The 22,365-nt window shown below is 39.5% G+C and overlaps 1 protein-coding gene across 1 annotated transcript in view; it reads right to left on the reverse strand.

The window, feature by feature from the left end:
* The window catches only part of LOC105924102 (globoside alpha-1,3-N-acetylgalactosaminyltransferase 1), a 34,347-nt gene extending 18,046 nt beyond the window's left edge, over nt 1–16,301 (reverse strand). Inside the window, exons 1-3 of the mRNA XM_036136394.1 lie at nt 16,140–16,301; nt 5,725–5,766; nt 5,416–5,553 (exon numbers count right to left, since the gene is read on the reverse strand). Coding sequence (XP_035992287.1) covers nt 5,416–5,553; nt 5,725–5,766; nt 16,140–16,201 — 242 coding nt within the window. The 5' untranslated portion in view covers nt 16,202–16,301. The remainder of the gene's footprint in view (nt 1–5,415; nt 5,554–5,724; nt 5,767–16,139) is intronic.
* Nucleotides 16,302–22,365: the final 6,064 nt, after the last annotated feature.

The raw sequence follows: 22,365 nt of genomic DNA on the forward strand, positions 1-22,365 counted from the left end.
TCAGGACAGCCCTTCTGATCACATATACACACAGGCTTCATCTTGGAATGATGCCTGCTGGGAAGTTGTTGTTTTTTTTAACATGAGGGAGACATCTCCCACATGGGGTCTGGGTTTCCAGTGTTTATTTTGGTACATTCCATTTAAGTTGCATTCCAATTTTCCTCTTCCTCTTGTGGGACTGTCAGGGACGCTCGCACAAAAGCCATTGTTACATGTACAAACGCAGCTAACCAGAGTCTTAGAATGTGTCTTAAAGTTACATTTCATTGCAAAATCTTTGTCGTTTTTAAGTAGTGCTAAACTGTTTAACTGAACATGAAAAATTACATAGCAATAGGTGGCGACCCTTTGTTGTTCGTTCAGCCACTATGGCCACTCCTGTTACAGTTTTTATAGATTGCTTTGACGCAGCGGTCAACTCAAAACCCACATTTTTCAAAACAGTTAACGCATAGACCTAAACAGTGGCATCAATGGTCAAAATTACAGATTTTTTTTGCAAAAGGCTCCACTCTGGTTCTAAAATATGAACCAAAAGCAAATTTTGCCATCAAACAACACAACCTGCTCCCAAATGTTTGAGCCCCTCCAATCATTCAATACACAAGGGGCAACAAAATACAAAATACCACACTCAATGTGAATCAGTGCAGCATTGCTGGTTCATTGTAGCCAAAGACTGTTCGCAGCTTACATGTCAGTGTCATTTGTAGTCAAATTTGCCTTCTTGCAAAAAATGGATCCAGAGTCAGATATGTTGTGATGCAAATTTTATTGATCATTTATTCTTTTTTTTTCAAATTGTGGCTACAAATGAAATATTCCAACAGAAGATACTAGAGCTTTCTGTCTCTTCTAGTCCATTCTGTCCTGATGAATAGGTCGCATGGCCTCATCTTCATCACACTCAATATTTTCCCTTATGATGTACCTAGGGAAACATCTTCTTGCATGCCTGATCCATCCTTGACATGCCTCTGCATCTAGATCATGGGCAGCATCAGTCATTGCATTGAGCGAGGGCATCTGCTCATAGGGGCAGTGATTATATACCTTCTATCTCTATGCACTGAATAATTCCTCTATAGGAATAGATAAAGATGTATACACTCCTGATCAAAATCTTAAGACCAGTCAAAAAATTGCAAGAATTTGCATTTTGCACTATTGGATCTTAAGAAGGTTCTAAGTAGAGCTTCACAATGTTAAAAGGACAAATCAGTGCAAGAGACAAGAACATTTGAGCAGGGAATTGTCTGAAAACTGCATTTACACTCAAACATGATTTTTTCAGCTGATCAAAAGTTTAAGACCATAGTCTTTAAAAGCCAAAAGCTGTGCAAACATCTGGATTCCATGTCATTTTCTGTGAAGTCTTTACACTGTCAAGACCTCCTGATGGCAAAAGCAAAAAAGCTCACTGACTTTGAACGTGGTAGGATTGTTGAGCTGCATAAGCAAGGCCTCTCACAACGTGCCATCGCTGCTGAGGTTGGACGCAGTAAGACAGTCATTTTGCATTTTTTAAATGATCCTGAGGGTTATGGAACAAAAAAGTCAAGTGGTAGACCCCAAAAAATTTCACCAGCTCTGAGCCGCAGGATCCGATTGGCTGTCCGGCAAGACACGGGACGATCCTCTACCCAAATTAAGGCCATTACTGGTGCTGACTGCAGCCCAATAACCATCAGACGGCATCTGGGAGAGAAGGGCTTCAGAAACAAAAAACGTCTTCAAAGGCCACGTCTTCTTCAACGCCACAGAATTGCCCGTTTGGACTTTGCAAGGATGCACCAAACATGGGACATTGAAAGGTGGAAGAAAGTTGTCTTCTCTGATGAGAAAAAATTTAACCTTGATGGTCCTGATGGCTTCCAACGTTACTGGCATGACAGGGAGATCCCACCTGAGATGTTTTCTACACGGCACAGTGGTGGGGGGCGCCATCATGATTTGGGGTGCGTTTTCCTTCAATGGAACAATGGAGCTTCAGGTTGTGCAGGGGCGTCAAACAGCAGCTGGCTATGTGGAGATGTTGCAGCGGGCATCCCTCATGACTGAGGGCCCTCGTCTGTGTGGTAATGATTGGGTTTTTCAACAGGACAATGCTGCAGTTCACAATGCCCGCCTGACAAAGGAGTTCTTCCAAGAGAATAACATCACTCTTTTGGACCATCCTGCATGTTCCCCGGATCTAAACCCAATTGAGAACATTTGGGGATGGATGGCAAGGGAAGTTTACAAAAATGGACATCAGTTCCAGACAATGGATGCCCTTCGTGAAGCCATCTTCAACACTTGGAGCAACGTTCCCACTAGCCTCCTGGAAACACTGGCATCGAGCATGCCTAAACGATTGTTTGAAGTCATCAACAAGAATGGTGGAGCTACTCATTACTGAGTCCTTTTTTTTGACATTTTGATTTCTGTTTTGGGGGGGTTTCGTTTTTTTTTGAGCTATGGTCTTAAACTTTTGATCAGCTGAAAAAATCATGTTTGAGTATAAATGCAGTTTTCTGACAATTCCCTGCTCAAATGTTCTTGTCTCTTGCACTGATTTGTCCTTTTAACATTGTGAAGCTCTACTTAGAACCTTCTTAAGATCCAATAGTGCAAAATGCAAATTTTTTGACTGGTCTTACAGTTTTTATTGGTTGCTTTGACCTGTTTGAAGAAACTGGCAACCTCTCAGTTTTCAGCATCACCATCTCAGCAGAGCAAAAGACACTTCTTGCAAATGAGTTAACCCATTTTCATTGGTTTGACTCATTTTCCCCACCCTTTTGCAAAACAGTTAACGCAGATGTCATTCATGCAGTCCAAACTCCATTGCTTTAGCTGTGGTAGCAAAACAGAAACCATTTGTTCCAAGCTCTTAGAAACTTCTTGATCAGAATGAAATCACTGAGGCACCTGATTGACACCTCTTTACACAATTTTTCAATTTGCAATCAGTTTGCAGGCTTTACGTAAAAGGTGCCATGTTGTGTGTTGTTCTTTGCAAGCATGAATGGTCTAAGGCAGATGAGAGTCAGAGTAAGAGGTAGATGAGTCAGGGGAAGAAGATTATGAGGAAGAGGAGTTTGTGTACGAGGTGGCGGTGTAGCTGGAAGGGCTGAAGTTACAGATGAAATTGGGGCAACTATGATTGATCGTGTGGAAAATCATGGCCTTTCACTTAGAGGGGGGGACGACGACAAAGAGTCCAAACTTTTCTCAATAGAAACACGGTTGCATCCATGGTAAGAGTTTTTTGACGGGACAGCAGGTATTGCTGCGATACAGTTTATACATCTGTGTCTATTCCTATAGAGGAATTCTTCAGTGCATGGAGATAGAAGGTATATGATCATCGCCCCTATGAGCAGATGCCTTTGCTCAATGCAATGACTGCTGCTGCACAAGATATAGATGCAGAGGCATGTCAGTCAAGGAAGGATCAGGCATGCAAGAAGATTTTTCCCTAGGTGCATCGTAAGCAAAAATATTGGATGTGACGTAGATGAGGCCATGTGGCCTATTCATCAGGACAGAATGGACTAGAAGGAACAAACAGCCCTAGTATTTTCTGTTGGAATCTTTCATTTTTTGGAATATTTCATTTGTTTATCTGGAAAAAAAGAATGAAGAATCAATAAAATTTGCATCACAACGTATTTGCTTCTGGATCCATTTTTTGCAAAAAGGCAAATTTGATTACAAATGACACTGACATGTAAGCTGCGTACAGTCTTTGGCTACAATGAACCAGCAATGTTGCACTGATTCACATTGAGTGTGGTGTTTTGTATTTTGTTGCCCCTTGTGTAACGAATGACTGGAAGGGCTCAAACATTTGTGTGCAAGTTGTGTTGTTTGAGGGCAAATTTTGCTTCGGGATCATATGTTAAATGTTTTGGCAGAGTTGGAGCTTTTTGCAAACAAAATGTTTAATTCTGACCATTGGTGCCACTGTTTAGGCCTCTGCGTTAACTGTTTTGAAAAATGTGGGTTTTGAGTTGACTGCTGCGTCAAAGCAACCGATAAAAACTGTAAGATTTTGATCAGGAGTGTATACTGTACAGCAGCAATACCTCCTCTCCTGTCGTTAAAACTCTTACAAGGGATGAAACCATGTTTCTATTGAGAACAGGTTGGACTGTTTGTTCTATCCCTCTAAGTGAAAGGCCATGATTTACCACATGATCGATCACAGTTGCCTGAATTTCATCTGTAACTTGAGCCCTTCCAGCTACACCGCCACCTCGCACATGGATTCCTCTTCCTCATAATCTTCTTCCCCTGACCCGTCTACCTCTTACTCTGACTCTCATCTGCCTTAGACCATCAATGCTTGCAAAGGACAACACACAACATGACACCTTTTAACGCCTGCAGACAGATTGCAAATTGAAAAATTGTGTAAAGAAGTGTCAAATGGGTGCTTCAGTGATTTCATACGGATCAAGAAATTTCTAAGAGCTTGGAAAAAATGGTTTCTGTTTTGCTACCACAGCTAAAGCAATGGAGTTTGGACTGCTTGAATGACATCTGCGTTAACTGTTTTGCAAAAGGGTGGGGAAAATGTGTCGAACCAATGAGAATGGGTTAACTCATTTGCAAGAGGTGTCCTTTGCTCTGCTGAGATGGTGATGATGAAGACCGAGAGGTTGCAAGTTTCTTCAAACGGGTCAAGGCAATCTATAAAAACTGTAAAAACAATAACAAAGGCAATAACACTGTTCTACACTGTGTTGTGTGCACATAGATAGTGCTGAAACATCCCACCTTATGTACACTGAAATGTAGTACATGTACACCTGGCTAAAAATTACATAAATAATAGAGAACTGCTATAAATAGCAAATAATAACGTTTTGTGAGTATGAACCATCTTGAATGAGGCACTCAGGTAGGATCCTTTTGCACCGACTTTCCGACTCATAATACCAACTTTAGGGGGCGTTCCAGTTGAAATCTCCAAATGGACAAATGGAACGCAGCATTTGAAGAAACTATAAAGATTGAGCATTGCGTTAATGCAAGGGCTTTCTCTTGCAAATAACATGAAAATCTTGTTACGGGTTTCAAGAGCTACTTTTACTAAGACCAATGTTTTTGCGTCAGATTATATTTTTTATCACTTTAAACTCAATATTTGTTGTTTTGTTTTATGACTTTAAATAAGAACTGAAACGTCATTCATCCACTCCACTCCCTTAGAGGATGTACATTTCTTTTTATCATAAACTTTTATTAGATTGCCCCAGCGCCATGCAAGAATATAAACAACAGCTAGGCAGATGTTTTATACTGTTCTCATTTCCAGGCAGTTGAAACTGTAGTGGTGTTTTACAACAGTGCAAAGATCATAATAGTTACAGAGTGCTGAAAGAGTTGAAACACGTCAGACATCAAAAATTGTCTTCTCACCCAGGTTCCATTACCAGGTCGCCTATCTTCCAACTGTCTTTCTTGCAATGTTCACCCTGTGTCACCTCTTCGAACTGTTGTATCTTCTTTTCCACTTCCTCCATATGATTTTCAGTGGAAAGACAGGGTGTGCAAAAGCTTTAAAACACAAACACATTTTTAAATAACAGGCCAAGATGAAATGGATACTAAAAATAGATTGTCATGAGATTTGTTAAACAACGGGGAGTTGACTGGGTCACTGGATATTTTTAACAGTATATTCCCATGTTATGTTTAAAGTAACGTGTTTGTTCTTCTAAAACTCACCTGATGGGAGGAATGCTGCCTTTGAAATAGCAATAGAGCACCCTGTGAAGACACAAACGAATATGAGCTTAGAAGTACGTACATACATACATACATACATACATACATACATACATACATACATACATACATACATACATACATACATACATACATACATACATAAAAACACAAATCCTTGTTTTAAACACAAAGGCAGGATCTTGCCGTCACTTTCGTTTTCTTCCATTCATTTTCAAGCCTTTCAATAGCCTTACCCTCACACTAAATCCCTGTCTTTGCCTAAACCATTACCAGCATATACTTAAGCCCAACTCTAACCCTAATGCTAAACCTAACTGACACCTCAGTCCTAAACCTAACCCCTAGCTCAGAAAAAATGTACAGACTGAAAAAAGGTCCTCACTTTACATTAAAGTCCTCACTTTGCTAGTAAAAAGTGCAAAAAATGTTTTCATTCATCCGGCAAGTACAAGAACACGCACACGCACGCGTACGCACACACACACACACACACACACACACACACACACACACACACACACACACACACACCACAAACAGATCTATAATCCTTTTATACACCTGTTCAAACTTTATTTAATGTCCCCGTTTATCCCTCAAACCATATTTGTAACAGCTGCTGCTAGTTCATTATTCCTATAGCACAGACAGCCTTAATGGGCCTACAAAGACGATTATAGGAACATATATTACATTAGCCTTTAAATCTGGTAAAATAAAAAGGTCAGTTTGCACCTTCACCAACCAATTTGTCAGTCTCAACTCCATTTTCTTTCTGTAAACAAACCAATGTACTGAAACTGGCATATCGGTCAAAAAATAAAATAAAATAACTGGACTTCTGTTCTGAAGCTGTTTTATTTATTTAACCATTTTTTGGATTGATCATGACCTGGATGACTGAGAATTCTCATCGACATATGGGCTAATTTTTGCTTCAGCTTTTTTTTTGTAAAGTATGTCAATCAAATGTCAGTAAAACATTTGATATATGAGCAGTGCAAAACAACCCTAGTGTGGCTTGCCATGTAGTTGAGTCATGCCGCAGCAGACCGCACTTAACACCCAAAACATTTAGAAACAGGAAGCATCTCTTCTATTTCATCACTCATCTCCCAGCTCCTTTTCAACATCACATCAACCAGCCTCTTATTTGCATTTGCATTTTGACTACCCGATCTTACCCTGATTTTTCCAATCTAGGACTGCCTCCTTTCCCCCCCCCCCCCCACCTCCAGCTTAGGCCTCCACGTTGCTCCACTTGAAGGACATCCTGCTCCTTCAATCTACCTCTGCAACCAATGTGCAAACATTATTTTAGCTTCCCTTCTTAATCCATTTCTATCTTAGTCATATTAGTCAAGTCTTAGTATATTTTCATAAGCTGCCATCTTTCTGTGTGTAGTGGGGAAACTATATATTCATGAATTGCCTCAAGGCTCAGATTAGAGTTCTGCTCATAAATTATTACTGTTTCCAGTAGGGCTGCAACAACAAATTGATAAAAATTGACAATTGAAAGCATTGGCTTGAATTTTATCATTGATCCGTTGTTTTGCGAGATTAATGAGTCACTCGTCATTAGTGATTCTACTAATGACGACAGAGAACACGGCTCAAACCAAGTCCTCAAAAGATAGGGAGCACGTTGCGCTTCACAAAACCAAAAAAATGTGTTACATGTGAGATTTGACTTGGCACAAGAGCGCCACAGTGATGCTGGAGCTGAAATAGCATGGAGTCATTGATGAGGGTGAACTGAGCTCAACAGCAGAGTAAGTCATTACTATATTTTACTTTTGTCCCGTTTCAAAATGAGGAAACATCGACAGCACTTGGCTTGGGGCTGTGTGAAATCGTGCTTCGGGGTGCCGCCTTAACGTCAGCCCGATGGCTCGTCTAATGCGGCTGTTAGCTTGTTAGCTGGTTAATGAAAGGAGCTTGTTCCCTGATATGAGTATTCCTAAAGCACTGTTTATATGCGCTTAAAATCAAATAGTCCGATCATGGCACACGTTTACTTGCACCAAGCTTTATTCAAAGGAGAAACTCTCTGACATTAGCAGAGTTGTTAAATTTCAATAAAACAACCACAGAAGTTTTGTACTTTGTCATGTGGGGTGTTGGTTCTGACTGTTCTGAGCGCACAGAATGGACAATTTACAGTTTTTGTTGATTGCTGTGACGCAGCAGTCAACTCAAAATATAAATTTTTCAAAACAGTTAACGCAGAGGCCTAAACAGTGGCACCAATGGTCAAAAGGACACATTTTGTTTGTAAAAGGCTCTAACTCTGCCAAAACATTTAAAATATGAACCAAAAGTCCATTTTGCCCTCAAACAACACAACTTGCACACAAATGTATGAGCCCTTCCAATCATTCATTAAACAAAGGGGCAACAAAATACAAAATACCACAGTCAATGTGAATCAGTGCGGCATTGCTGGTTCATTGTAGCCAAAGACTGTACACAGCTTCCATGTCAGTGTCGTAGTCAAATTTGCCTTGCAAAAAATGGATCCAGAATCAGATATGCTGTGATGCAAATTTTATTGATTATTCGTTCTTTTTTTTCCAGATTGTGGCTACAAATGAAATATTCCAACAAAAAATACTAGGGCTGGCTGCCTCTTCTCTCTTGACGAATAGGCCACAAGGCCTCATTTTCTTCACACTCATATTTTTTTCCTTGCAATGCACCTATAGGGAAAAATCTTCTTGCATGCCTAATCCATCCATGACATGCCTCCACGTCTACATATTGGGCAGCAGCTACATCTCCACCTCGCACAGGGATTCCTCTTCCTCGGACTCTGACTCTCATCTGCCTTAGACCATCCATGCTTGCAAAGAACACACAACATGGCACCTTTTACTGTAATGCCTGCAGACTGATTGCAAATTGAAAGGTTGTGTGACGAAGTGTCAAACGGGTGCGTCAGTGATTTCATACCGATCAAGAAGTTTCTAAGAGCTGGGAACATATGGTTTCTGTTTGGCAACCACAGCTAAAGTAATGGAGTTTGGACTGCTTGAATGACATCTGCATTAACTGTTGAACCAATGAGAATGGGTTAACTCATTTGCAGGTCAAAGCAATCAATAAAAACTGTAATTCTGATGGTAATAATTTGTTGATTAACCTATAAGTTTTAAATTGCTGACAAAGTCTGAGTTAAGGTACTGTACGGGAGAGAGGAGCAGGGCTCTAAACTAACTTTTCAAGAATCAAGTCTTTATTGTTGTTCTGTCACCATAATTAAATGTTGGTGAGACACTCAGAACAATAAGAGGCAAACTGTCTATGAAATGGGCTGGTGGTTTATTTGTTTGTCAGTGGAAGTGTTTTTGATCTGGTTGCATTGTTATGCCGAATTTCCTTCCCTAGGTGCCTTAGCACAAGGGTGAGGTTACAACGAACCGCATTTGACACAGGTTTTACAGTTTCACTTTTACTGTGTTTAATCGCTGTTCACGACATTGGCTATTACTGTAAATGACTGATGTACAATCTCGTCAATAGAAACTTCTTTATTTGAAGCAAATATATTTATTGCCGCATTTTTCGGAATCATAAGGCGCACCGGATTATAAGCCGCGCTAAATATTTTTCCCAAGTGTGTAATGTCTCTCCTCAGAGAGAGAGCTGTCTGTTTCTGTCCGGAGGATAGAGTTGTTGGACTACAGTGCGAGGGAGCTTGGTGGACTCCGTGCTGACTCCGCGGATGTTTTACCGTTCGCGGACTGAACTACGCCCGAGTATTAGGGGGCCTTTACATGAATGCATTTCTAGATTCAACATTACAGTCAGGCAGGTCTTTTAGACTTCTAGGGGTCCGGTCAGGTACTGACACATTGTAACGTAATGCTCATAACAGCCATTGAGCAAAGCTGCTTCTTTGCCTACCAAAGTACTTTTAACAGATTTTTGAGTGCACTGTACCACATAAAACCGTTCAGTAAGCACAACATTAATCATATATAAGGTGCACCGGATTATAAGGTGCACCATCAATATTTGAGAAAATTTAAGGATTTTAAGTGTGCCTTATAGTCCGCCAAATATGGTATCTAATATTATTGTAACAGAACACCTAAGTAGCAACTTGTATTTTGTGCGCTTATTTGCTCTGTCAGTCCAAATATTCTATTTTGGATAAAAGAAGTGGAACTAAACTTTTTTGTCATCCGATTTATTGATTAATCGATTATTAACATTTTCGTTAGTGGCAGCCCTAGTTTGCCTTCGACTGTTCTCGTTAAACAGTTTTACTGAAACGTCATTAGTTCAACTTTCTAGTCCAAATGTTTGCTTTTAGTTTCTTTTTTCCCATGTTTTATTTTTAATCATGTAAAGCATTGTGCATTGTCTTTGTACTGAAATTTGCTATACAAATAAATTTGCCTTGCCTTGCCGAGTTTCCATTGTAGAGGGGTCAAAGTGTGTGTACTGTAATAAAATGTATTACTTTAATTTTAGATCCAGAAAGATTTAGATCCACTCCCTAAATGCCGTAAATGTAGAAGAGCGTAACTGACACAATTAAAAACTAAACTGAAAGAGGTTAGTGTGCAACAAAAGAAACTGTTCTGGTTGAATATTAGCTTATGTATGAGTCCTTGGGTAATAAAAAGGGATTAAAAAATCCTCCTTCTCGGTCTGTGATGTCTGAGCAGTGAGCCGTTTAGAGGGCAAAAGTTAAACCAATGCATGCCTGCATGCCCACATTTTGAAAAAATAGAAGTTAAACTAAGCAGCATGTAGAAACAGAGGTTAGACTTACCGTGTTTCGAATTGGCCCTGCTTGCCTTTAAACTATTTACATGATCATATATTATTCATGTTTGTTAAGGGCAAGCATGCAAGCTCTTATCTCATCAATGGTGCTGATGTATGGCTATAATGTAGCTTGCCACGTTCACCATGTGAATGTGTCGTGAATGGAGTGAATGACTGAATGTAGTGTAAAGCTCTTTGGGGTCCTCACTTCTAGATAAAACGCTATACAAGTACTGGCCATTTACCATTTAGCAAAGGTTTTGCTTCACCAGAAGAACGATTTTGGAATGAGTCTAGAACTAAACCTGTGGAGCCATCTGAAGAGAGCTGTAAACAACAGATGTCCTCATGGTTTGACAGATTTGGAGAACCCTTTAAGGTCAATAGATCAACTATTTCAAAGTCAAGTTAGTGGACAGTAATAGACTCTCACAAAATAAGACTGAATGCTAAATCAGAAATACTTTAAAATTGAAAATAAAACAAAAAAACATAAACTGTTTAATTAAAATATTAAATATGGGGGTATACACTAAAGTAACTGGGTTATAGCACCTTTATTTATTTTCCTTCTAACAGATTAGTTTGCTTTTCAATTAAATTGTAAAGGACACATTTTTTACTATATGTGGAGAGAGTCTTGACAAGGGTGTGTACACTTTTAAGAGCAAGCTACCATGTGGCTTGCTGACTGACACAAACACACTTCTTGTGGTTTCAACTGATGTTTCATATCCTCTGCAAAACCAAAAGGAACAGCAGATACGTTCGGTAAGACAGGTTTCTTTTCTGACTTCCTGTTCCAGCAAGCTGGGCTCTGCTACAAATATTAGCTTGTTCTGAAAAAAGAGGAGCTTCAATTTCGGATCTTTTTTTTTTCTCTCGATTTCTTGTGGAGGATTAGCTAACATGTTAGACTATTTGCTGATATTTCTTATCCAAATGGAAGTATTCTTTTTAGGTAAATTACAATGTCTGAAAGCCTCCCTAAGTTGATGAAGTGGCAGTTGACAGGGTTGAGTGAGTGGTTAAGGCTTACAGTGTCATGTTTCAGAATCAGAATCAGAAATACTTTAATAATCCCAGTGGGAAATTACAGTTGGGAAATTATGTTTGTATCATTTTTAAATGAGCATTGTTTTAGATTTTAGATTTGTGCCGATTGTATCTCTATAGGTTACACCTAGTCTTGGAGTCCTACCATTGCTATTCTATTGTTACTCTTGTTCTGTTTGGTCTTTTTTCCATTGCTTTGGTCAATTTTGCTCCACAGAGTACAACCAACGATTTAAAGTAAATTTCTATTTGGTCCTTAACACCCACTTTAAAGAAATTGTCATAGCAACCTGTCAGATCTGCCTCACCTCCTGTGTCTGCTCCCCAACTCTCATGTGATTCACCTGAGTTAATATCTACAATATTCCCACCACTTCATTCTGTTTATTGCCAGTTCCTTTCACTCCTTTGTCTACGTGCCGGCATAATGGAAGTCTAGTTCCATGCGTTACTTTATCCTAAATAAACTGTGTTAAACTGGATTTTTTATTAACTTGTTTCTCTAAAACTGATAGAATGAAACTCAGATGCTATGATATTGGCCCATGGGAATTAAACTGTTTGTTTAGAGGTACAAAACGGAAGCAGAATGGAATAAAATGGCAAAGTGAAGGTACAAAAGTGGATATTAACTGGCAAAAAGGTAGATTGACACAGAGTGAGAAGACAGCTACACCATCACAACACCAAAGCATGGGCAGCTTAAATTCACCAATTACAAATGGCAGAAATGTATTTCTTCAATAATTGTTACAAATGTCCTAAATGTGCAGACTACCATAAATAAGGATTTTTTTTAAAAGAAAGTCTCATTTGAAATATCTCATCCAAATATGGACCTGATCTGGTGCAAATGTAAACTTTCTCCAGACATTTCCAAAGCGTTTTGTTCTACAGGATGGCTGTAAAACACTGATGACAGCAACACTAACAATAGTAATCTAGCTGTCATTGGCACACAAGCAATAGAGTAAACGCAGCAACTGCTTCCCACATTTTTAAGTGTGTGCGTGTGTGTATGTGTTTGGGGGTGGGGGGGGAGGGGGTAGCATTCCTGGATAGCAGCAGGAAGAGTATAAGGGGAAAACAATGGTGTCTGTTGTACAGGAAAGCAGTTTGATAAAAGATATTTATTTACCCTCCATGATAAAAAAAAAGCAGACATAAAAGGAATCAAGTAACACGACCCTTCTTCCATTAATTTTGTGGATTTGGGTAAGCATACAAATCGGATGCCATTTCGCACGTCTGTTAAAAAAATAATTTCTCCTGTGAATAGGAGCCCTTGCTTCAGCATTAAGACAACAAGTGGTAAGTACATAATGTTTATTTCGGTTAGGCATCATGGTTTGCTGTGTACTTATGCCCTTTACGGTTTCAAACGCTCTTTTGGGGAAGAGAAGTTCGGTTTTGCGTATACTGTTATTTCGTAACATTAGTCGCCGAGACACTTGGCACAGATTCAGGGGCGATAAAAAAAAGAAGAATTCTTAATAACTGGTGTTAAGAACGTGGTCACTGATGAAGCCGATATCTGACATATCGATTTATACTGCTTGGTGTTTTTATAGTAAAAAAATGGGTTTGTAGAAATTTGAATTTGGCCTGACAGCAAAGAACAAAAAACAAGCAAAAGCCTTAAGTTTCTAGATTTTAATTAGTCTATAATTTCCTGAGGGACCTGAGGGAAGGAGACTAATTAACCTGATTGGAGCTGAACAGGAATATTCTAAATGTACAAATAAGACAAGAACAAACTAGAAAAGTACTGCACAATGGGGCAAACAAATGTTGGCAACAGTTAGACAACATTAACAACATGGAAATTATGAAAACAGAAACACAAAAGATCCCCCTAAAACTCAAACCTCTTAGGATCAGAACAACCAGTATACACCAGAGGAAATGGAAAACCCTAAGAAAATTTGCCCCTAAATTTAGCATTCCTGGTAAATACTTAAAATTCAAAGAACACAACATATTTTCTATGAAAATAACAATGCTATTGCAATGAACGTTAAATTCTTTCAGTAAAGATATGAAACTATTCTTTGGAGCTGATCCTCACCGCAGATAACCTGACCCTAGCTAGATTGATATCGCTCCGCCTAGCTTCACTCACATCCATCTGGGACCTCTCCCATAGAGAGTGATTTCTCCAACCAATTTTATTGTACAGCCAATCAGGACGCAGGGCTGGAGTTTCATAGATGTGACGTAGTGGAGAAGCGACTGTGACGTGAGACTGTTTTGATTCAACAATGGCGGCTCGCATCGAGGTGTGAGTGTGAGTGTGAGAACCCTCTTTGCTCTGACTGCAAGAGGGTTTCAGGAGGAGGCAGCAGCTGTCTGCCTGAGAGACAGTGCTGAAGGGAGTGGGAAGGGGCTCAAGGCAGCATAGCTGCCGCATCAAGACAGTTGACTGTAGAACAATTGGTGCTTTTATGTAAATTCGCTAATAACACATATAAAGTCACTAGATTTGTAGCTGGTCACTTGCTGGTCAGCAATGCTTGCTGTGCAGGCACAAGATGGGGCTGTGTTTTTTTTTATTTTTTATTTTTTAAGATGGAGCTGCTTTTAAACCCTATGCAGCTGAGCTACTGATGTCAGTTTCTCCAAATTACGTCACAAAAACTTTTAAACCAATAGTAATCCTGATTCGGAATTCAATGCAAGACCCCTGTTTAACCCTAGGAGGGCACCACACTGATGAATTTAGACACAAAAGCAGAATTTCAACAGACGTGCACTAGTTTGTCAAAATAATGCACAGATGTCAGACAGATGTTTTGGGTTGCCATGTCACCTGCTGGTGTTGATCCACAACAAACGCAACCCTCAAAATAATAACCAGAATATTTAGACATTACTAAGACTACCATGTTAGCAGTTACAGGCAAAAAAAGTTGATGGGGGGGGGGGGGGGGTTACCTTTTAAGGAGTTTCAGGTATTGTCCATGGAAAGCCATAGTGGCATTGTAAAGACTCACAATGTCATCTGTTCAAGATTTAATTGGAATAATATAATAAACCAACATAGACAAAGGGTTAAAACTTCATTTTTTATTGATCCTATGTCATAATGAAATTTTCCAAGCCACAGAATGTGGGATTTTCATTATCTGTAAGTCATAATGACCAAAATGTCAAACAAAAAAGAGGCTTAAAATATTTGACTCTATGTGTAATTAATTTATGGAACTTTTTCACAATATTCAAACTTTTTGAGATGTCTCTGTATAAAATCATCACCAGGTCCCCTTCTGCAGACATCTTCTAGCTTCCAGTACATACTGACAGCTGATACTTTTTCTAAGTGAAGGAAGAGGCATCCCCCTCTTTTTTTATGCACAGGAAGTCTAAAAAAAAAAAAAAAAAAAAAAAAAAAAAAAATCCGCACAATATTCCTTATGGCATGGTTGTTCAAGGACGATAGTTTGTGAATCGAGTAAGTTATGTTTAATGCAATTGCATTTTTGTACATTATAGCTTCAGAGAACGATATAGCGCTGCAGACACTGTGGACTACTTTCAGTAGGCTACGTCACTGTCAGCGATCACGCACAAACGGGCTGAATGGAAAAACAAATTATATTAAGAAAGAAATTACAATGGAATGTCGAAAATACTGAAAGAAATCGGATTAAAAATACAGCATGTATAAATAAAAAACAGAGTGTCAAAACAGATTAAAAGTGCATGTAGATCTGACAGGAATTAATTCACCAGTGCGTCACACGGCTGATCAGAGAACGTGGATGCCGAACCGACAACAAGCGGATCTCTACAAGTTGTGTTTAGACCTAACCTCTGTCGCTTGTTTTCATTTGAGTTGAGTTGCTCGTTATCTGTTGTGCTTAAAATGACGATTTTTACAACCATAACACACGACAATTCAACAAAAACTAAAATAGATCAAACAAGCGGAGTAGCCTACAAGTCTTCCTAGATTCGGAGTCACGCTGAAGCCACGTTTATACAAAATAATAATAATTAAAAAAAAACAACAACACTCGATCTGCCAAGAACAAAACATACAGATCCTGAAAAATATAATTTTAACTGGGGAATTCGTTATTTCACCCCTGACGTAATCCTACTCCACATTTAAACAGTTTATTAATGGTATATCATTTTACAACCCGCCTTCGCGGGATCTTAATTCTGACCCTAATTACATATATATTCATTTTCCCCGCAATAAAAAAAGATAAAATAGTTGAACTTATACATACGTGTACAAGTTTAAAAAAATGTATACAAGCGAAATTGCGGTAATAAATATTGCGCTTTATCTAATTCCGTCGGTTCCATTGAAACTATTTCCTATAGATTTTTATAGTTTGGATAGGCTACTCAGTAAATGTAGCGACGACTTGCGCCGCTTTGCGCGCAAAATATGTTCTGATCATATGCCAAAATTATACAGACAGCAAATCCCTTTGTATCATGTTTTGCACTTGCATAAGTTATTTTGTCTTTGTTCGTTTTTTTTTTTTTTTTGCACTATTCAAAACCAGCGTAGCAAATTAATTGAGTCAATTACTCACACCAGGATGGTAAGAGAAGCTGCGATGACAAAAAGATGGTTCTTGCTGATGTTCCGCTGCATTTTCAATCCGTTATGAGCCGAACTACACCGGACGTGAAGAACAACAGCGAGGAGAAACGGAACTGAGGGGCTGGGGCCGTTTTCATAGGACTGTGCCTGCTGAGACTTGCGCAGAGGATGGGAAGAGCACAGCAGATTCTGTAGGGCGGGACAGAAGCGGTTACAGGAGGACGGATGTTCTCATCATCACCATGAGGAAGCTGTAATGAACAAGAAAAAGAAGAAATAAAAAAAAGTAATAAACATTTTCACTTCTTCCTTTCCACGGCTGACTTGACTAACGTTGGAAAAAGATAAGTAGTATTTTAAAGTTGTTTTTCGGGACGACCGCCTGATTTTAGCAGAGCTAAAAAAAAAAAAAAAAAAAAAAATAGTTTAAACCTTTTTTGCTACCTATTTTATTCCAAATAAGCATCGCAAGATGTAAATGTTTTTCTGATCAAATATTTTATTCCAACCATGTTTTAAATGGAGCGCCAAAATATATTTTAGTGTCTAGAAAATAATTAAAAGGAGTAAAGCTACGTGGGGCTTTTTCTATTAATGCTCGGGAAGTTCTAGGCCAGCAAAATGTGAATGGGGCTTGCACCAATAGGACCAGACAAAAGGAAGCTAAAAACAGATTTTGAAACAATATATTATATTTGCATAAAACATGTTTCACCAATCAGCAGAGCCTGATAAAATATAACTAAATAACATCGAGCCCAGTTTCGGTTCAGGGTCATTTATAGTGCATTTAGCCTTTGACCTATTAGAGTATGAAGAAACCCAATGTACAGGAAACAAACTGTGCCTGCAGGGCCAGATGTGAGAAGATACAATCATGAAAGTAGCATTTATTCAAAGCAGAAGAGGAAGGAGCAACAGCTTTTTATACACTTGTCAGAGTTCCCTACGGTGAGGAGCAAGTCAGAAACTGGGGATGTTACGTTTCTGAAAAAAAAACACAGGACATTGTATAAAAGTTTACCAGTTTCATTGTTTACAGGATGCTTGGTCCGGGAAATGTTCCAGGAGTCCCCAAGGGAAAGGGCGGGGAGGACTGTGAGTGAGATTGAGACAAACTTCAGAGAAAGTAATTATGGGTGAGATGGTGATCACCGAAAAGGTATCCAGGACAGCAGGGAAATATATATACATATCAGAATGAAGGGATGCATGTGTGGAGGAGCATGTATAGTTTCACCATTGGAAGGCGGACAGGTTTTACTTAGAGCGTTGCCAGGGGAGGTAGCATTGAGGTTATTGGTCCAGGATATCCAGGTAACAGTCTGGCACGTAACCTTGGAAGGTAGAGCCCTGGGCGGGGTAAGCATTAGTTATACCTGAGGATATAGCTATAAGATAATATGAAGGGCTAGAAATACCCCTAAGGTTGACATTTAAACTATTTTTAAAAAAGAATTAAGATGATAAGGTTGCCCAGATTGTAGCTTGCCTAAAAAAAATTTCTGCTAAATGTGTTCTTTCATCTGCTCAAAAGCAAAAATAAATGTCAGCTGTACAAACTGGACTTCATCAAATTAAGGGTGGAATTCAAAACTCACCGTGTTGCTTGCAAAACATGTATTCTGTAAAAAAAATTATAATAATTATGAAATCGAGTTCCGCATATGAGTTTACCAAAAAAAAAAAAAAAAGTTTTTGATAATTTGCCTTTAGTTAAGAATAATATGAACCAATCTTAGATCTTGTGTTAAAGCTGATCAACAATAATTTACGCCCCTTAAAAGGAGTGAAATAGTCCTTTATGTAATCTACAACATGACTTCCGGCCCCTGTTGGTTAGACTCAACAGGGAGATAAGGGCTTTTTACCAAAAGAAAGCTTTGCTCTGTGGGTAAAACGTTCACAACAGGCAAGTCACAGGATTTAGCGCCATGTAGCGCTGCAGAGATGTGGACATGAGTTACATAGACAGGGAGATTTAGTCATTGACCTTTCCGCTCTTTCAGCTGCGGAGTTGAGCTACTTCTGTATTAAAATGAAACCTGAGGAAGTTGTTTTCAGATGGTCCCGTTAAAAGGCACAACAGTATTATTGGCTGTAGGGTTTTCACAGTTTATATGACTTTGTGACAACAAATTATTTATTATATCATGGGAGATGGCATAATCAGAGAGAATAACATTGTAAAGAAACGTGTGAAATTAAAATATGTCTAACATCGTGGAAAGGTTACGAGAACTAATTTGTTGACACATTTTTGTTGTATTTGAAAGCTATTTTGATCAGTATATTTTCTAGGTTTCCTTCAATGTCTTTTTGTTTTATTTATAAAAGCCAAATCTTTAAGTTAAATTAATCAATAAAATGTATTTGCCACACAGCCCTACTAGTTATAGTTATTAGTTTCTTCTCCCAAGTTACTGAGTACTAACTGAGTTACAGCACTATATGGCAAATGGCTTGTACTGTTATAGTGCTTTAAGTAGTTCAACCACCCCAAAATGCTTTACACTACTGTGAGCCATTCACCCATTCACACACACATTCACACCCTACAGTGGTGAGCTATGGTAGTAGGCCACAGCTGCCATGGGGCAGACTGACAGAGGTGAGGCTGCCATACATCGGCACCACTATCAAAGCAAACTAGTTACTAGGTAAAGTAACTATGCAGTTACGATCTAAAATGTCAATGAATTTGGATGACTTGCCTGTTATTGTAACTTTACATACTACTGAGTTAAATTATCAAATATAAAATGCAATATAATGAAATTGATTAAATATCAACATAGGCAACAAAAAATACAAATCACACAGTGGGTGGAGGAGGTCCCAGAAAGAGGTCACAAAACCCAAAGTTCAGGAGGGTAACTGGGAGGTTGTTGGTGCAAAATATTAGGAAGCCTGTTGTGCAGGAAACTTTGAGGTTGACGGCGCAGAAGGAACCTTGAAGGCCAACGCCGCAGGAGGACCCTTGGAGGTTGATGCCCCAAGGAGGCACCTTGGAGGCCAAACCGTAGATGACCTTGGAGGATGATGGCTCAAGAGGTTTGAAGGCTGACGGCGCAGGAACATTGGATGCCAGTGGCAAAAGTGGTCTGGAGGCCAGCAGTGCTCTGGAAAACACCTTTCATTTGGAAGTTAAATGTATCAGAGTCTGGAGGAAGAGTGAAGAGGCACAGAATCCATGTTACTTGAAATCCAGTGTGAAGTTTCCACAGTCAGTGAGATTTTGGGGTGCCATGTCATCTGCTGGTGTTTGGTCTGCAGTAAATGCAGCCCTCAACCAGGAACTTTTAGAGCACTGCATGTTTCTCATTGCAGACAAGCTGTGTTGAGATGTTGATTTAATTTTCCAGCAGGACTTGGCACCTGCGAACACTGCCAAAGCTGGTTCAATGACCATGATGTTTCTTTGCTTGACTGGCCAGCAAACTCTCCTGAGCTGAACCCCATAGAAAATCTATGGGGCTGTTGTCAAGAGGAAGATGAGAGTCACCAATTCAACAAGGCAGATCACTGAAGGTAGCTATCAAAAAAATCCAGGCTTCCATTACACCTACGCAGCGCCACAGACTGATAGCATTTATGCCACTGCACATTGATGCAGTAATTCATGCAAGAGGAGGCCCAACTAAATATTAAGTGGACAGAAATGGACATACTTATCAGAAATCTGACATCTGTGCTTAAAACATCCTTTTTTGATTGATTTAATGTGACTTTCTAATTTTCTGACACTGATTTTTTTTAACCCTGTAAGTTATACTCAACAAAATTACAAGAATTAAAGGCTTGAAATATTTTATTCTACACGTTATGAATCTCTATAAAACAACAGCTTCCCTTTCTGAAATGACTGACATAAAATATTGCTCTTTTTTGCAATATCAATTTTTTTTTATGTACCTGTATTTTGATAAATATACACCCTGTTTTCCCGATCTGTAAGAAAAAAAAATGTTGAGTGATTCTGTTACTGCCAAGTACTGGTGCAGGGTCGGGTTGGCAGTAGGTCTTTGCATGATAATAATCTCTGAGATCCAAAGATTGTTGTCCAAACCAAGGCTTTCTGATATCTTAAAACAGACTGAAACATGATTCATTTACTAGTTAAATACATACACACATTTCAATTGTTAAAAAGTTTTTGTTCTGCAAATAAAGTATTCAGGTGAAAAATAAGGGTAAGTATCAGCGAGAATCAAAGTCATACAAGACGATGGTGACACCAGCAATGTCGTATGGCTTATAGACAATGATGCTGAGGAAGAGACAGGAGGCAGAGCTGAAGATATTGGGGTTCTCTTTGGGAGTGACGAAGATGTATAGGATCAAAAATGTGTACATCAGAGGGATAACTCATCTTAGATGTATTGGAGATAAAGCCAGAGGGTCCCCAGAGGGGTAGACATAGGTGATACATCGGCTGAAAGATAATTGGCTGGAGATTGCCTGGCAGGAGGCCTAGAGGAAGACCAAAGATAAGATTTATGGATGGAGTGAAAGAGGACATGAAGGTATTTGTGAGAGAAGATGATGTAAAAGATAGTGTTAGGCGGAGACCAAATGACTTGCTGTGGCAACTCCTGAAAGGATTAGCTGAAAGAAGAGAGGAAATGCAGGGTCATGCATATGTTAGCCAGAATCTTTTCAATCTTATCCAGTAGTTCAACACATTGTAACAAGGAGTAATTTCTTGTGACATTTCCTAATTTTTGTCTAGTAATTCTTGATTTTTTATTTTTTTTAACAGGTTTTCAGGTTCTGGTTTGCTCAGTGGCTTCTCTGTAAAATTCTGTGAAAGTATTCCAGGTAGCGAAGCAGTTTTAAAAAGTAGGTAACCTAATGGCCCAAGTTTTCGTAAAACTGTTCTCGTGACAAATCTGCCATGAGCAGAAGCGATCTCTAAAATGGGTTCCCTATAAAATATTGGACTGCATTTTAGTTCCTCACAAATGTTTTCAGAAGGACACTAAACTATGAAGCTTTAAATTGCACTACATACTCATTGGCTATAGATTTATGCAATCTATTGTCAACAGTCATACTCTACTAAATTAGAATATGCATTCTCATCAGGCCTTTTATCAGATTAAAGTACTTTTTGAAAAATAACAACCTTTAAGGGAGTATTAAAAATACTGTCCATGAAGTAAATATCTCTGTATTAAAATGTAACATACAGGAACTGGATTTATAATTCAACCGACATAGGTCAGTGGCGTTTTAAGGTTTTATTAAAAGCAGGAAGTAGTCTCGCCCTCTCAACGCGCAGCAGCTCACGCTTGGTCTGGTTAAACCCCCTGAGGCAGAGACGACAGGTTAGTGAACAGTGGTTGGTTCACAGCAACAATGCGAAGGACTGGTCCACTAACGTGAAGTCGGGGTAGTAGAGCCTGGAGGGCCGGCAGAAAACCAAGCGGGCTAATCCGGGAGCGGCGGTCCGTCTGCGGGCGAACTGGCAGGGGATCCGTTAGGGGCTTTTCTAGGGGCGTAATCCAGGGGAGTCCGGGTCCAAAACACAGAAAGGCAATTATCCAGCGCCAGTACAGATAGGGAGGTCTGACAGGGGAGGTCCAGATCCGGTCCAGGTTCGATCACAGGGGACAGGCAGAAATCCGGTACTCAGAGGTGAAGGTCAGGTCTCCAGGTAGACGGGCAGAAACAGTAAAGGGTACAGGCAGGCTCAGTAACTTAAGCAGAATCGGGTCAGGCAACAGGCAGGGAGAGAAGAGAACGCTGGAATGCTCATACGGTTGGTTTGAGACAATCTGGCACTGGCATCTGATCTGCACAGGGATTATAAGGAGGTGAAAACAGATGGAACCAATGAGGACTAATTGCAGGCACGGTGGAGATGAGCAGGTGTATTGTTTGGAGGACAAGATCAGTGCCAGTGCCGAGATCATTACCAAAATCTTTTTATTATTGGTCTGATGTAATATTCTAATCTATGAATCCATTCTAATCTTGTTCATTAGTTGTAAGCCCACCCATGAACAGGCAGGGAGAGAAGAGAACGCTGGAATGCTCATACGGTTGGTTTGAGACAATCTGACACTGGCATCTGATCTGACACAGGGATTATAAGGAGGCGAAAACAGATGGAACCCAATGAGGACTATTGCAGGCACGGTGGAGATGAGCAGGTGTACTGACTGGAGGACAAGATCAGTGCCAGTCCCGAGATCATCACATTAAAATTT

Source organism: Fundulus heteroclitus, chromosome 4 (genome assembly GCF_011125445.2).
Source record: "Fundulus heteroclitus isolate FHET01 chromosome 4, MU-UCD_Fhet_4.1, whole genome shotgun sequence".
Taxonomy (NCBI): domain Eukaryota; kingdom Metazoa; phylum Chordata; class Actinopteri; order Cyprinodontiformes; family Fundulidae; genus Fundulus; species Fundulus heteroclitus.